The 17,172-nt window shown below is 46.2% G+C and overlaps 1 protein-coding gene across 5 annotated transcripts in view; it reads right to left on the bottom strand.

The window, feature by feature from the left end:
- The window catches only part of TEP1 (telomerase associated protein 1), a 2,409,067-nt gene that overhangs the window by 1,345,326 nt on the left and 1,046,569 nt on the right, over window positions 1–17,172 (bottom strand). For all 5 annotated transcript variants that reach the window (XM_069651741.1, XM_069651744.1, XM_069651746.1 and 2 more), the window contains 2 exons: window positions 8,252–8,401; window positions 7,689–7,865 (listed from right to left, as the gene is read on the bottom strand). In XM_069651741.1, the coding sequence (XP_069507842.1) occupies window positions 7,689–7,865; window positions 8,252–8,401 (327 nt within the window). The remainder of the gene's footprint in view (window positions 1–7,688; window positions 7,866–8,251; window positions 8,402–17,172) is intronic.

The raw sequence follows: 17,172 nt of genomic DNA, 5'->3' as shown, positions 1-17,172 counted from the left end.
AGCTCTTCACTTACCTGGTCCATCGGCTGTCACCAACGCCTCGCGCTGCATTCCGGCATCTGAAAGACAAAGGCTTACCTACTCTTCGTGCGCTCCGGAGGTCTTCACACGGCATTCCGGCATCTGAAAGACAAAAGCTTACCAACTCTTTGCACGCTCCGGAGGCCTTCGGCGCTGCATCCCGCATCTGAAAGACAAAACAAGGTGCGTTTAAAGACATTGGGGAACTTTAATACTCACGTGCCATTACTCCTTTCCACATCTAACCCAGTGGGTATTCCGGCACCCTGCAGCCGCTCTGAACTTGTACCTGCAAAATAAAAAGACAGTTAGAGCGCATCGTGAAGCAGGCAACAAGCGCTTACTTACGTGCTTCCAGGCGCTTCTATTCATCACACGGGCTCCATCTTCAACTCACTTCAGCCCGTCATCCGCCATCGCCGGAACCCTGCAAAACAAGAGACATCATTACTAAAGACTTTAAAGACATTAGAATTACTCGAAACTTACCGTTCGTGCAGTAAACGACGGACAGCAGTCCTCTGAAGTCAAGAGGCCTGCGCTACCTATCCAGTGAAGAAACTGGTTACAGCACCCTGCCCCGAGGCAGATGGAGAGCTCGGCATTCACTTACCTAAGGTGAGAGCGTTAACCTTTGGGGTTCTGCAGGAGAGGAGAAAAGGAAAGAGATAGGGACACCCCAATAACCCCAGTTCATTAATCCCATATTTTCTATCTGCAGACATCTTACTCTTCAAGTCAGGCATACAGTGCACAGAGGTCCAGCCCAAAGAGCCAACCGGGTGCTACACATCACCTTTGAAGATACGGTAGTCGCCCAGTCAAGACCGGCGCCTCTGCGAGAATCAGGTGAGCGTTACAATAGCTTCTGGTGAGAACTTGACTGCGGTTTTGAGGTGGTGGCATAGGATGGTGTGGTTGACCAAAGTCAAAGGCAGCCAAAAGGTCTAATAGAAGAAGGATGCAGAAGTCTCCTCTGTCTTTGAATTGGTCCATCTGTATTTTTAGATCCTGTAAGGCTGTCTCTGTACCATGGCCAGATCTAAATCCTGACTGTCTTAGTCCTAGTAGTTTGTTAGTTTCTAGGAATTGTTGGATCTGCAGATAAGCTGCATGGTTAAGGATTTTTAGGAGGAATGGTACTGTCGTGATAGGTCAGAAATTGGTTGGGATGTTAGGGTCTAAAGTATTTTTTTTTAGCTGGGGTAACACCCAAGCTTCTTTTAAGTCGTCAAGTATGGAGTTAAAGGCGAATGATGTATTGATGATAGTCGTGATGAGAGGAGCTAGTTTCTGAGCACATTTCTTTATTAGTGTGGCTGGACAAGTATCGCCTCTAAAAGGTTTAAGTCGTTTAATGACATAAATAGTGTCTGTTGTGGTTATTGCAAGATTGAGTATGGATTTCTTAGCTTCGATTTTGTTTTGTAGGAGGGTGATTTTGTCTGCTAGTGCTTTTTGGACATTAATGCACCATAGCTGATCTTTGATAGTATGGTTTGGTGCAGGGGCAGATGACTCAAGCTCACTGAGTATGGTAAATAGTTCTCTAGGGCGTGATTGGGAGTTTGGATTCTAGTGTTGTAAAGATTGCTTTTAGCTTTAATGATAGCTTCCTTATAGTTTTTGGCAAGTGTCTGGAAGATGGCTTGTTTGAGGGTGTAGGCGATCTTCGCCAGTTGCATTCAGCAGATCTTTTGGACGCTCACAGCGTTTGTAGGTCAGAGGTGAACCAAGATTTGCTATGAGTTTTCGGTTTCATTTTCCTAGACTTCATAGAAGCGATTATGTCCATAGCTGTTAGCATAGTTTTGTTGTATAGTTTGACTAGTGGGAATGGGTCATCTTCTACATATGTGGCATTAGTTAGTGGTGTTAAGAGCGGGTGCATGTTGTCACGATTGATATTTATAGAGCTTCTGGATAGAGGCGCAGGTAGCTGGAGGGGTACTTTGGTGTGTTTGGTAGTTATGGTAGTGGAGAATATTATGGTATTGAGGTCAGACCAAGGTGATGGGTGTTAGATAAGATATTCGTGCCACAGTTAATATCGACAAGCCAATCTAGGGTCCAACCTTTTTCGTGTGTGGGTGTGCTAATGTGATGTGAGAAGCCTTGGGCTTTCATCGAGTCGGCAAGGGAGCGCTGCGTGTGTGTCAGAAGGATCATTCAGGCCAAAGTTGAAGTTGCCTAGGATGATAGCTTTAGATTGTGGTTTCATGTTGTAGGCTAATAGGGAGGTGATGTCTTCTTCAAAGGACGATGCAGGGCCTGGGGGTGTGTAGAGTACATGTGCAGAAGTGGGTACGTTCGATTTTTAAGGTGATGACTTCAGCCGCAGTAATGGCTAGTTCAACTGAAATTCTGATATTGAGGGTGTCTTTAGCTATAAGAGCCACTCCACCTCCTTTGGAGATGGTTCTATCCTTCCTATATAGCGTATATCCCTCAGGGTGTCACAAGTCTCTCCCCTTCTAATCTGCCTGTATTGTTTACTCGTGAATTTCGGAGATGTCTTCTTTCGCACAGTTCGGGATTTATATAACCCTGTGCGTAGGTCCTCGGATTCCAGTGTGTGGTTCGTAACCCAACTCCAGGATACGTTCAGATGTCAGAGACCAGGAAGTAACGAGGTTCGCACTCGGAGACCCGAATGCGATAGAAATCCAGGATATGCAAGGTAAGAAAAAGGGGAAGGAAGGAAGAAGAGGAATTCAGGGAACCGTGAACCAGGATTCAAAAGTAAGCGCTGAACGAGCTCCGGCAACACACGTCCAACTACTGCAAGCGGTAGCGTTGAGACGCGCAGAGCCGCGGGGGCGTGTCTGCTTTGTAGAACGTAGAGCGTGTAACGCAGAGACTGGCAGCGTTCCGCGTTCAGCGGCCATGTTGGGAGGACTACTGAATTCAGTCCCCTATGGGTCAGGGACCACGAAGTCCAGAAGGGATGCAAACAGCGGTTCATGACACAGGGATGGCTAGTGACAGAGCAGGATCTGAAGTTAGGTGGAGCCAGGTTTCCGTGATGGCCAATAGGTCAAGGTCGTGGACTTTGATGAGGTCTGCTATGTCGTGGGCATGCTCTGTGATGGACCTGGCATTGATGAGGGCTCCTTTCAAGTTTGCAGTGGAGTCGATATCTTCATGTTTTGTGTTGTGGGGGGTTAGAGGACATCATTTTATTGAGATGTTTGCTGGGTGGGCGGTCTAGTGGGCAGTATATGGACAGTCCTATTCCTATGAGAGTAGTTGTAGGCCGTTCGGGGGGATAGCCTGAACTTTTCTTATGTGACCAGTTCTGGTTTGAGTAGGTTGAACTTTGATAAGGTGCACATGGTCTACGGTCTCACTAATGTGTGTGGAATTGGTCATTTGGGAGGGTGGGTATGGTGTGGGTGTAGGGAATGGGCTCACTGTAGGGAGAAATGGAGTTGGGCAGGGGAGAGGGTGGTGTCTTGCACAGAATATTTGTGCGAGATCGTACTCTACGTAGATGAATGCTCCAAGTATACAAGGCACATCTTTTGGACTGAAGGAAGCCATGATTAATAGTGGAAAGATCCTAGATATGGTCATGGTAGGAATGCAAACTGGCACAGTTTGAGTGTGTCGCTCGAATGATGTGTATAGTGATCCACTTGGACAATCAATTAGGCAGATAAGGCGCTATTGTGCCTATAGATAAGTGATACCTAGGAGGTCAGTCTAGTTTAGCAAGATGCAATTTGCATGTGCAGGAGGATACACTATTCAAAGACATCATGCAGTGGATTCAGCGAACGATGGGTACAACAATTGCTGTGTGCAGGTGCTAGATGTGATTCGTATTCTCTATGCAGTAGCAACTGGGTATGTCCGTTACAGTCAATAAGTAGGAGGTACGGGAAGTGGAAAAATCACTGAGCAATGGGTACAGTAATTCAGGGCCTCAGGTGAACCGTTAAGTGTAAAAGTGTAATTGCCTAACTGCCAAGTTATATCCAAGTTAAATACAATGCATGCATTAGATACAAAAATACGGCACTGAGGCATAGATGGGCAGGTCTAGATCAAGTAACATGCGGGCACTGAGAACAGGTTACAGCACAGGGCATAGGTAGATGGACTCGGGTTAGGTAGGAATGCACTAGATACAGATTACAATACGTTCAGAGCAGTAGGCAGTTACCAATAGTATAGGGCAGTGCAGACCAGTAGATCAAGTACCATGTGAGCACTGGATGGTAGAAAATGGTCTTGCGCTGAATAAGGAGAAAACAGAACTGATGGTGGTCGGCACACAAAATAAAGTGAGGAAACAGAGCTGATTTTAGCCACATTTTTGTGTCAGGCTGCGATATCAAGACAAAAAAGAATGTTAAAATGATTGCAATCTATCTAGATCAAAATCTGAATATGCACGCCCAGGTTGGTAGTTTGGTCTCCTCTATTGCATCCTACATTAAGTTACTAGTGCAACTCTGCCCAACATTTCTCAGGCGAATTGTGAGACTGTGGCCCGAGCTATTGTATGTTCAAAAATTGGAATCAAGCAGCGGCAGAACAGGGAGCCGAATTAGCTGAAGAAAGTCCAAGAACATCACAGGAAAATTGAACCAGGAACAGGAATGAGAATTACCAGGACACAAAGGAAGGATTCAAGAACTATTCAGCAACGTAGCAAGGTAGTTGTGATGCATAGCTTAACCAGTCTCTGCTGCAATTACAGCTGCAGCACCCATGGGCTTCAGCACTGATTCCCGATGGCGGGCTCTAGCTTGGTGTCTTAACATTGTTGATGTCCAGGCCCTTGCATCATCTTCAATGGGATGCGGATGCAGTGATCTTCCAGGCCCGGGTGCAGCGGTGAATGGAATTGGCACATACACTAAATTCAACTGTGGTATCATTAACCCAGTGATTTCCGTAGGCTCCCCAATGTACTTCTGATCTCTCCCTCTCTCAGAGCCCTCTAAGTGTGACTAGATTGCTGTAATTTGTAGTCATACTCAACAGTTTCCATTACTTATTTAAAAAGGAACTCTACACTGCAAAGTCTAGCTCAAATGTAGCCATGTTTTTGCCTTCTGATTTCTTCTGTCTGCGTAAGGCTGATATTCAAGTCCGATTCTGGTCTGGAAGTTCCACAGTTCCACACAAGTTCATAAGAGGCATTGGCCTTATTGCAGCATCTCTGCAAGGCTAATAAAAGGAAATCCACTGGGGGCTGATAACTAGAGAACACTACCAAGAAACAGTTTAAAGGGCAGTCTAGATTTTTCAACCAGGCCGGAAACCAGCAAATGGTGCACTCTCAAAGAAACCACCACCTTAGGCTCCCACCGGCTAAGGCTTGTTTGGCGCAATTTATAAAATGACACATCAAAAGAAAAAGTTACGTTCTTGTTCCATACTATACCTTTCAACTGCTATGGAGCACAACTGATGTCAACAATTAAATATGGATTTCTTTAAAGCAAGTAGCGACTGCTGGATTTCAATATATTATAGCGACCCAGACTTACCTGTTATCTGGCAGTTTTAGAGAAGGCAGAGGCTTAATCGTCTAAAAAAGTTTGAGTTAAAAACCTGTTCTTGCTTCAGGCAAGAGTTAGCCTCTGCTCTTCATGGAAGTTGCTGGACTTGCTTGGGACAGCATACACAGAACAAACGTATATGTCTGTGTCTTCAGATCAACTAAGACTGTTAGTCAGGGATTGTCAAAATGTCTAAGCACAATCAAAACATTTTTTCGTCTATTTGAGGCCTCTCTGAAATTCTGTTAAGACCCTTGTGTGAGCATTTTGACAAAACAAGCTGATGTCAAAGTCATCCAGCTGACTAAAACACTGTGCCAACACTTCTCAAGTGGGCTGGACTCCAACATCAAAGTCAAATAACTGTTCTGAAGCCTTCAGGAGGTTAATTTCCACCACTGTTTGTGGGAAGTGGAATGTGGGGGACTAATTCACTAATGGCACCCCAGATAACAATCCTCTGTGGAACCAAAAAGCCCCCATGTCAAATCCAGAATGCCAACAGAGCCAGCCTATTGTCAGGAATCGGTTTCCCACTTGGTCTCTCTGGCACAAATGGAAACGGACTGCCGTTTATTCCAAAGTGAGGAATCGAAGATGGTTCAGGATTCATACCATACATTGTTTGGCTGTTAGTGCTCCAGTCAATTCCAAGATGGCAGGCTCTGCGGATCATGTGCCTTCCGCAGTATGCGATTTCATGGGTTTCGATATAGATAGCAGGGACGATAAGCTTGGTGCATTACTTCTTTCTTGAGGCACTGGCGCTGTTTCTCTTTTCTGTCTTCTCCTTCGCCATCTACCCTGCCTCTTACCTTGCTCCGCACCTCTCCCTCTTGCATTTCTCCAGCTTAGTTCCTAGAATATGTCCTTCCTTGGTCATTTTGCTGACTCCGGTCTTTCAGCCTGGGAGCTGAGTACGTACTCCTTCCGCCTCATAGACCAGCTACTACTGCTGAAACTTCCTGGCACTCTTCCTATCGACCAGTTACGGCAGCTCAAACATCGAAGGGGTTTTCCTCTGGAGGGTTTCCCTAGATTTACTTGATTCCCTGTCAGAACTCGGAGGTCAGATACTCCCGGGGGTTCTTTCATTTACCTCACCATCGATTTAGTCTACTAGAAAGTAAGTGCTCGCTATACTTATGCTGCCACCCTAGGATTGTTAGGATAGCTCCTAAAATGTCCTCTTCTGGCACGCTGCAAAAAGCACACCTACCCAGAAATTGTATCATCATACCCTACCAATGCTTCTCTGTGGAGATGAACACACTACTCACAGGACAACTCTTCCAAGATTGCATCTTTTACCCCCACACAGTGCCTTCTCAGAAAGTATTTTTCTCATACTTCATCAATCAAAGCTCTGTAATCTGATCAGTCACGTCAATTCTAGTAAATTTCACCCAAACTTCCATTCTACAGCAACTAAAACATGAACTACTAGGCTGTCCAGTAGCGGATAATCTAAACAAAGTCTCCTGCACTCACCCAACAGACAGATTTTCATCTCTGAGCATTCCTACATCATTCCAAATCTGGTAAATATTCTCTAAGGTATTCTCTCTAATTCTACACCAAGCACAATTGCTTGTAATTATACGTGGCAACGCTTCACCCAGAATACCTCCTCTGGTATGACATACATCATCCCACAGCAAGTAAGTTGAAATCTAATGTACTATCCATTTGATGCAGCAACCACACTCTGTGCAGTGTTCATGCTATAGAGCTCACAAACACAGATTGTACCTCATTACTTGAAACCTTAATCCCCCAAACACGGTTTACATCAGCTATCACCATTCCACCAAATCCCTGAGATCTCCATAACCCTCTTTAAGAAATGCCAGAAGCAATGTCTTCATGAGTAGCTCATTTATCCAGCGAGTTAAATACTTTATCTGCCTCTCTATGCTTACCCATGAAAAAGACAGGCATGAACAAAATGTAAAGTTACCATTATGGTGACTGTAATTTTTTTTTTCATCTAAGGATCTGTGCTATTATCAATGGGACACAGAGAACTTTGGTGGCAGCATGGCTATGCGATTGTGAAAACAAGAAAGTAGGACAACTTGTTTGGTCAATAAAGACTATTAAAATGAGAAAACAAAAAGTATCCTATATGGCTAAATAACATGGACGTACCTGTTGCTGCTTGATTCCTCCTCAGTGATACCCCATCGTAAGTCAATCTCTTCGATGGAAAGAAAGTGCCGGGCTGCTCGTGCTCGAAGTTCAGGGAAAACAGAGCGGATGAGAAGATCTCGTTCACCGTGCATGTCTCGGAATGTGGAGGAAATGAAGACGCGGACACTTTGCCATCTAGAAAGATTTTACAAAGAAAGGGAAGTAAACATTAGCAGACTTAGGTATTCTGCCCTGTATCACTACACATTCAGGGCCTCTGCCTTCCTTCAGCATATACTGAGGCACTGGGTCCACTTACTCCTATATACTCAGACCTTCAGAACCATACACTTATTTAAAGAGGCGCTCTTCCTCATATACCTAGCAAGTACACAAACTCAAGTCTTTTGCAATCTACAGAGTTATGCTCCCCTTTTGCTAGACACGGAAGCATTGTGCATCGCATTGTAACACACAACAAAGTGCTCTCCTGCCTCTATCCATACATGATCATGCACCCAAACACTTAGCATAAACAGTGTGGTCACTGGTTATAGGTGCCTGCTGTTTGATTCACAAACCTGATTTTGGGTGAGGCAACTCCTGGGTGGGGCAGCAGCTCCATATTTTGGGGTTTGTGCAAAGTTTCTGATGGTTTTGGTAGGTCAAATCTCTCATCGATTCTTCCAACATGTTCCAAGAGGCGAGAGGAACCACGGACTGAGATAAACCTAAGTCAATAGAGACAGATTTGAGAAGAACCTGGGACAACAGAGACAGCAGAGAGAGGAAACAAGGACAACCAAAAGAACACTCTGAAAAAGTGAGAGATGAACAACACTGAGAAGATTCAAAAGCAATAAAGACAATTGACAGGAACGTGAGACTGCAAAGGAGGCATCTGAGCAAAAAGGGTCACAGGCAGAACTCTACTATGAACAGAACGCCAGAAGCTGTGGATCAATGCCATAACACTGGTATTTTCAATGCCAACAGCAATGAAAGACACTGGCAGTATGCCTTTATTTCTTTCCTTCAGTGGGGGTCCCCCACTGCACTCAAACTTTCCTCCCGCTCCATTTTTACCCATACCCCTCCCTTCCTTTACAAGGAAAAACAACAGGAATGCCATCAGCAGTGTGAGTCTGAAGGGAGTGGGAGAAAGCATAATGGAGAACAGCCTAAGAGGTAGACTGTCATTTTAATCAAGGCTCAAGGCAACTTATCAGGAATTTGCATAGGGGACTCCATGGAAAGACCAACAAGGAATCAGCAACATAGGGAGAATGCCTATTTGCTTGGCAAGAATTTTATGTAAGCACTAATTGTTGAAGTGAGCTATGTATCTATTTCAAAAGTTTATTTAAACTATATGAAATAAATAAAAAAAAACATTAATCGAATCAAATGTGATGATATCTGGCACTCAACCTTCGGTTTCCCCTATTACCTTTTGCAGTTATAAACCACATTTATGCCAATACTATTCTTCATACCATATACCCTATGATGAAAAGGCAATTTCCAACTTTTGCTAAAAACAGCAAAACACTGGAATAACTTGGTACCAGTGTTAGAACAAGTGTCTGCTCGGAACAGGTCATAAGTCTTTGAAATTGAAGATGCCTATGAAATGTATCTAATCAAATTTCACAATAGAGAAGGTTGTCAGGACACTGGTTCGTGCATCTGCACAAAAGTGAAATTTCTCTGGGCACTTTCCATTTGGCGAGGCTAGATGTACCATCCGCCTCAACTCTTACATCTCTGCTGATGCTCTGGGTGAGAGAGGCAGGCAGTAAAAGTTTCTGTAGTTTGGGAGAGAAAGTGGGAGCAGTCATCCTATCTTTTCTCCATTGGCTCCCTGACAACAAGTGGCCACGCTCAGGTAACATGTCATTTTTCAGTGCTTTTTGATAGCTCATGGGCATTCTTGTCCATCAGGCTTTGGTAAAGTGTCACAAACAAGGGTCCATTTCTTCCCTGTTATACGCCAAGTGGGTACACTGGGAGAGCTTGGGTGAGGTGAATGTTGTTGTAAAATGAGTTTTCTGAAGACTTGGTTTCACAAACATTCTTTGCACTGGTACCTGTGGGCAAAGCCAGAGGAGGAGTAGCTATTTAAGAACAGTCACAAACTGGACATTTGGAACCAAGAAGTATGCCAGATCAGACATTTAAAGTTCAACACTTTTATTCGGGACAATGCACAGGGGAGGGCCAACTTAAATATAAACGGGATCTTCCCTAAAGGAAAGAAAAGATAGCATTGCTTTCTTCACAAATGTCTCTTGCAACAGCTTTCCCAGTGTCAGGATGAGATGTCAAGCATTCAAGCATCAGCCACTGTTTCAAAGTCTCAGAGGAGTTACCTCACTAATAGAAGTATTTAGCAAATCCTCTTTCTGCGCCTCTGTGCCTAGTTGCAGGCTTTCCGGGGTCCCATACCCCAAGACTAAACCATTTATTTCTTGGTGTTCTGCACGACCTTCATGGGTCCCTTGGAGATCGTGTTGGGGTCAGCAAGGAGCGAGGCAAAATAACCAATCCCTACTAGCCTTTCTTTCTGAATCTGCTTTTTCCAGCACCTCTCTGAACTGCCACTATGCTCCCTGACCCCTGCTGGAACCCCCCCCTCACCTGTTAGACCTGGCCCTCTGGAACCTCCTACTTCTAGATTACTAGCCTGCTTCTGGCTTCTTGGCTCTCTTTTCAAAATCTTAAAAAACTCCCAATCTCTTCCAATACTCATCACCCCCTGGAAAATCTTCTTCACTATGCTCATCTGAAGACATATCCTCTGTCTTGCCTAACTCCTTTTTCTGTTGATTTACCACCGTGGCCTGTTGTCTGTCTGTCTCCCTCCCTCCCTCGCTCCCTCCGTCCACATAACTAGACTGGGCTGCTCCTCTTGGCCTTGATTTGAATTAGGGCTGATAGTCTGCAGATGTGAGCCTAAAGTGTGTGTGAGTTGTGATTGGCTGGGCTCTCTCACTTCCTGATACTCGGATGGAGGCTGAGAGGGCTGTGTTGACTCTAGAGGAACCCTGGTGGCCATTATGAAACTGAACAGGCTACTTGTGTGGAGGATAGCATGCTGTGCTGCTGTTGGGAAGGCAAGGGTGTTAGAGAGTCTCTACAGGGTTTAGGTTTCTCCCAGGGACTCCCTGTCCTTGAAAGGTTTTGCTTTGGCCTCACGGTCCTTGAAGGGATAATTGAATTTCTCTCATCCGTTGCAGGTTTTCTGGTAGGGAGTGAAGCGCATGGTGGGAGATGTAGTCCCTCTCAGGGTGGTTTGCCTGCCTGATTTCGATATTTGGTTCCTTTGACAGGTTTTCTGGTGTCTTCCCTGTTTTAAGTGACTGGACTCTTTTTTTTCCCCAAGTTTAGACTTTCTCCAGCCCCTAATTCCGCTTCCTGATGCCAGTCCGGGTTTTGCTTCTATTTTCGAGGGGCATTGTGAGATATGTATTTGTCAATTACTGGTTTGTCTAAGCACCCAGCTCCCCGAGTCTCCTGCTCATGGCCACTAGATGAAGGTCCCGACGGGACATTGTCACAGAGAGAGCACAGTCATCCGTAGATAGATCTCTGTGGAGCGTGCATCTAATTTCTAATCCAAAGCTATTCACATATCAATGTCCGCCTCCACCTCGACAATGCTGGTCACTCACTGGGAAAGAATGGTGCTTTTTTGTTGAACATTTGGATTTTGTTCTAGTGCTTTTTTGAAGGCAGTCTAGTAATGGTTTGTTTCAATTTTCACTGGGGTGACCTATCCTGCCCTTATTCCAGTGCTTAGTTTCTTGATTCATTAGATCAACAAGGCTCTTTTTCCTCTCATTTAAAGGGAAATATTCCTAGCCTTGCTATCAGCGCTGAAGGTTTCACTTTTCAACTCCCTTTCTGGTAGTTAGTTGGTCTCACCATCAATTGGCCTCTTCACATTCATTCTGCAGTTCTTTGCTGTATGGGTCAACTTACTGTAAACATTCCTATATCAATAAACATATATTGCATATTACTTCCAAGTCACTCTCCCTAGTTCTTCCCCAGAGGGGTCTCACTTGTCACAAAAAGATCCACCAGTGATGTAACACAGCACTTCAACCCCAAATGTCACATCTTGGTTTAGGAAGATTGAGAATTACCTATGTTGTAAGTGACTCACTGCTGTGTGTGAATAGCTTGATGCGATATTACTTGTGCTTAAACCGTGTTTCAAAACTAAAAATGGCAAACGCTGTTTGCTGACACTAACTTCAAAAACGTATCAAACGGTATTCTGGCCATACTGTCAATCTTTATTGAATTTGAAACATTACATTTTGCCTTACAACTGGGGACTACATCTCCCAGCAGTCTATGCCTTTATAGTGACACGTCAGACACGTCAAAGCCGGTTTGTGCTGGTTCATGCGGGGGTGTCCGGGAAGGCCGCTGTGTTACACACATTTACTGGGAAAGGCCTAGAACGTCTACTATTTGTGAGTATGGCATTGTGTACAGTACACATTTTTTGGTGAGAGTTTACCAGGCAGGCTACTATGGGATGACTGATTGGGCTAAAATTGCTATTGGCGGCACAAAAAGCTGCTTGAGAGGCAATAGTACCCAAATACATCGGTATTCTTCACCAGGAGCATGCTGCAACTACGGTTGCAAGCCTTTCACCCATTGATATCCCAGTCCCCCCTGATCAGTTGACACCCACTAACACCATCACTTTCAACAATTCTGCATTACCCGATTCGCCAATTGACAGTATACATAAGGTAGATATTGAAGTACAGATAGATCAGGTCTCTGCCCCCCTCGCTCTGTGCCGCAACATTTAGGGAGACAGAAGACTTAATAGGACCTGAACACCGTAGTCGGACTATTCATCTAAGTCACCTACAGGGACAAATACCTCCACTAGTTAGTTTATTTATTTCACTTATAAAGCGCACAACAGTCCTGGGGCATTGCAGCGCTGTTACAACCAGTTACATACAGTTCATGACAATGAGGCTAAGTACAAACATTTATTAGCGGTACAGCATTAGGCATGCACTCGGCTAAAAGTGGTCCTTGTGGAATTTCGGTGGAAAGTACACCTGAAGGGATCTAGGTAAACAGCCAGATTTTCAAGGCTTTTCAGAAAGTCCAGTATGAGGTTTCTGCTCTAAGAGTAGGTGGCAAGGAGTTCCACTGTTTTGCTGCGATGAATGGAAAATGTGCGCCTCCTGCTTTGGAGAGTTTGACTTTGGGCTGGCAGAGGCAATGGGCATATGGGGTCCTTGTTGGCCTAGTAGTGTGTGCATTAGTAAGACAGGTGATGAATAAAGTCTTCAAGGTGATCCTTTCCTGTAAGTGGGCTGCTCTCCTGGCTCCAGAGATGCATTCACTTTTTGGGATGTTTGGCGCTGCACGCAGAACATTGTTTTGTTTCACTTGTAGTTTGTGGATAATTTTGGCAGAGGCACCTGCAAAGAGGACATTACAGTAATCAAGCTTGGAACCTATAAATGCTCTGGAGATGGATAGGCTACTGTCCATCGACAGAAAGGGTCTAGATGCAATCAGAAGTTTAGTTGCGTAGGCTGCGGAGGATGCTGCGTCAAGGTAGGCCCCTAAAGTTTTTACTGTAGGAGAGATTGGGACAAGGATGTCATCTATGAGGAATGCTGCATATTGATGGTCCAGATTTTTGAGTAGGGTTGGGGGCCCAACGAGAAGGAGCTCAGTTTTGTCTCCATTCAAGCAAAGGCGATTTGCCACCATCCAAGTCTGGATGGTGGCGTAACCGGCATTGAGGGAGTTGGAGTCTTCTTCATAGTTGCCTGAGAGAGGGAGGAGGATATGGGTTTCATCAGCACAGTTGGTGTAGGCTATGCCGATGGAGTCCATAATATCAAAGAGGGGTCTGGTGAATATGTTGTAGAGCGTCGGGGAAATGAAAAAAGTTCTCCTTTCAAGATGTTCTCTGGATAGGCCCACCATTGAAGGTCGTGGGCTACCTTGTCCGGAATCCGGAGGAGATTTGTCATTCTCACTGAGAATTGTGACCACTGACTTCTCAGTGCCCAATGAAGAGATCTTATTCTCAGGCGAGCCTCTGGCACAAGGAAGATGCAGGATGCCATGAGGCCTAGCAACCTCAAAAAGTCGAAGGCTGGGAGACGTTGGGCATTTTGGAACTTGGTGACCATCTGTAGGATATCTTGAGCCCTCACCTCTGGTGGCGAGGCTTTTCCCAGGGAAGTGTCCAGGACCGCTCCAATGAACTGGAGTCTCTGTGATGGTATCATCTGTGACTTCTTTAAATTGAGGGAGAAGCCCAGTCTGTGAAGGAAGAGGCAGACATAATCTAGCTGGGTCTGGGCCTGTTCCGAAGATACGGCCCTGATCAGCCAATCGTCCAGGTAGGGGTAGACGTGAATCCCTTCCCTCCTTAGACTCGCCGCCACTACCGACATCAGCTTGGTGAAGACCCTTGGGGCGGAGGTCAGCCCAAATGGCAGAACTCGAAATTGATAATGAGAGTCGCCAATTGCGAACCTCAGGTATTTCCTGTGTTTGAGATGGATTGGCACATGGAAATAAGCATCCTGAAGGTCCAGAGATACCAGCCAGTCCTGGAGCTGGAGGGCCTGAAGGATCTGAGAGAGAGTTACCATCTTGAACTTGTCCTTCCTGAGGAACTTGTTCAATTCTCGTAAGTCCAGGATGGGTCTCAGTCCTCCGTCCTTCTTTGGTATGAGAAAGTAAGGGGAGTACTAGCCCTTGTTCCTGTCCGCTACAGGTACCGGTTCTATGGCACCTTTCTCTAGCAGGTCTATAATATCCTGCAAGAGGAGCGGATCTGGAACTTTTAGAGAGCTGTTCCCCGGTGGATGACTCTGAGGGATGTGTAGAAAGGGTAGGCAGTAACCTTGGGCAACTGTCTCCAATGCCCAAGCATCTGACGTTATAGCCTGCCATTCCGTCAGATGGTGAGTTAACCTGCCCCCTACAGGTGTATTGTGTGGGAAGGCCTCAGAATGGTTTGGGGGCGGCTGATGCAGATACCGAGGGTAAAGAGGAACCTGCTGCTGCTGCGGTCTTAGTACTTTTGACCCGTCCACCTAGGGTGGATCTCCTTTGGCCTCTTTGAGCCGGCTGTCCTCTGCCTTTCCCGAATGCGGAATAATAGCGAAAGGATTTTCCTCTCCCAGAGGTTCCTGAGGGGCAAAAAGGAGTTTGGCGGATAGCAGCTCCTAAGGATTTTGCTGCTGCTTTAGAAGTCTGCAACTTTTCCAGACTGTCATCAGCCTTTTTCCCGAATAATGAAGAGCCGTCAAAGGGCATATTCAAAAGTCTGGCCTGTACGTCAGGGGCAAAGCCTGACTTTCGCAACCATGCATGCCTGCGGATTGTTGTACTTGCCGCCATGGCCCTGCTGATACTGTCAGTGGAATCGATGCCAGTTTGAAGTGATTCGCACATGGCATCTTTGCCATCTTTAATGATGTTAAGGAAGGCTTCCTTTTCCTCTCCTTCGGGTATGCAGTCAGCCGCTGATGAAGCACACTCCCAGTGTGTGTGAATGAACCTGGCGAGCGTACAGGTGGCGTTGATGGACTTCAACGCCATACTACAGGCAGAGAAGAATTTCTTTGCCATAGAGTCGTACCTCTTGTCATCCCTATCCTGTGGGACAGTAGGGTAAGCAGTCCTACTGCTGGATGAAGTTGCCGCTTGAACCACCAGGCTCTCTGGGGTCGGGTGTTTTGACAGGTATTTCAGGTCAGCAGCCGCTACCCTATACTTTGTTGACAATCTCTTATTGACTGCAGGGATAACTTCGGGAGTTTCCCAATTAGATGCAATTTTTCTTTGTAGGGCTGCATGGAAGGGGACCACCGGGTCCTCCTGTGGGCTTTGTCCAATATATCTGTTAGATCATCCTGTTGGAAAACAGGTGAAGGTGCAGACCAACCCATAAACTCAATTATTCTTGCCATCAGGGTTCTATATGGTGTTTCGGCATGTTCCCCTGGGTCTGGCTTAACAAATTCCACTTGCCTCATGAAGTGACTCCTGTAGTTCCTTCAGCCTTCTTTCCTCAGAGGTGAAATCCTCTGCAGTAGGCAGTGTGGTTCTCTGTAATCCAAATGTTTCCTGGTCAGAATCGTCCCCTTCTTCATAAACTGAAGAAAGTCCAGGGTATTCTGACCTCTGAAATGGAGTAAAACCCATTTCTAAGGCGGAAGGAGCCAAACTCGTCGGTATTGGACGAGAAAACGTCGATGTCGTCAACGCCGATGTAACAGGCTTCGAAGGTGACGAAAACGGCGTCGAAAAAACTGGAAGGGGTCTCGAAGAACTCGAGAGGATCGGGATCCTACTCGAGGGCATCGCCGACGGTCTCGGCGTCGTGCCGGAGGCCCTTGAAGTCACCGTTGGCTGTGGGGTGGCCTTGGTCCTCTCTTTCATCGGCTTCAACGTTGGCGTCGACGATGGCGTCGAGTCGATCGACCGATGTGTCGAGGAACCCTTCGACAACGGCGTCGATGGCGCCGATCCGTGCGTCGAAGGAATCTTCGACAACGGCGTCCAAGACGGTGCCTTCTTACCCGATGGCTCATGGCGCTCTCAGGTGGAATGTTTCGGCGGGTGCTGCGACTCGCGGCGTTTTGATTTTTTGGGTTTTTCACCCGGGGTATCACCCTCAGCTGTCTTCGAGGGGGTCGAGGCCGCGTTCTCGAAGACGCTTAACATTTTCTTTCTGAATTCCTCCCACTCAGCTTGAGAACTGTGTTTGGTGGGACAGGAGACTCTTTCTGGGGACACAGAAGACGACGAGGAATGGGACCTTCGACGTCTCTTTTTTGAGTGTCTAGATCTCGACGAATGGTGGGAGCTGCTCCGAGATCTAGAATGGGAATGTTTTCGACGGCGAGGAGACGAATGTCTCGACTCAGCCGACGAAACTTTCAAGGAGGATTTGGCTGACTTACCTCTCTCAAGCTTCCCCTTTCGCTCCTTCAAGGCTTTCGCCGTCATGGACATGCAGTCCTCACACTCCGAACAATGGTGCTCAGACTCCAAGCACCATAAACAGACCCTGTGTGGATCCGTTATTGACATTTTTTTTACCGCAGTCTCGACATTTCTTGAAGCCGGATCGCGGCGTCGTCGGTTCTGATGAAGAAGCCATCAAGAACGATAAGGAATAGAGTCGAAATAGATAGTTAACCTGACTGAACTGAGCAACGACGTTCCGAGGCCCCACGAAGCGCGGAAAAACAGAACTGAGCAACGGACGCAGCGCGTGGCTATTTATGGGAATGGTGACATCGGCGCCGATACGGTGGCCGTCGAGGGACATTGACTCGGCGGACGTCGACGCGCAGCGCCCTCTGCAGAGAAAAATTCCGAGGCCAGCAAGCTGGAAACGTATTATCAAAGATAAGGAATACGTCGGAGGACACAATCCCTTCGAAATATATTTTTATTGGCAAATAAAGCTACCATT

The sequence above is a fragment of the Ambystoma mexicanum genome, chromosome 3p (assembly GCF_040938575.1).
Source record: "Ambystoma mexicanum isolate Mex_15411 chromosome 3p, UKY_AmexF1_1, whole genome shotgun sequence".
Taxonomy (NCBI): domain Eukaryota; kingdom Metazoa; phylum Chordata; class Amphibia; order Caudata; family Ambystomatidae; genus Ambystoma; species Ambystoma mexicanum.
This window is presented reverse-complemented; position numbering and strand designations above follow the sequence as displayed.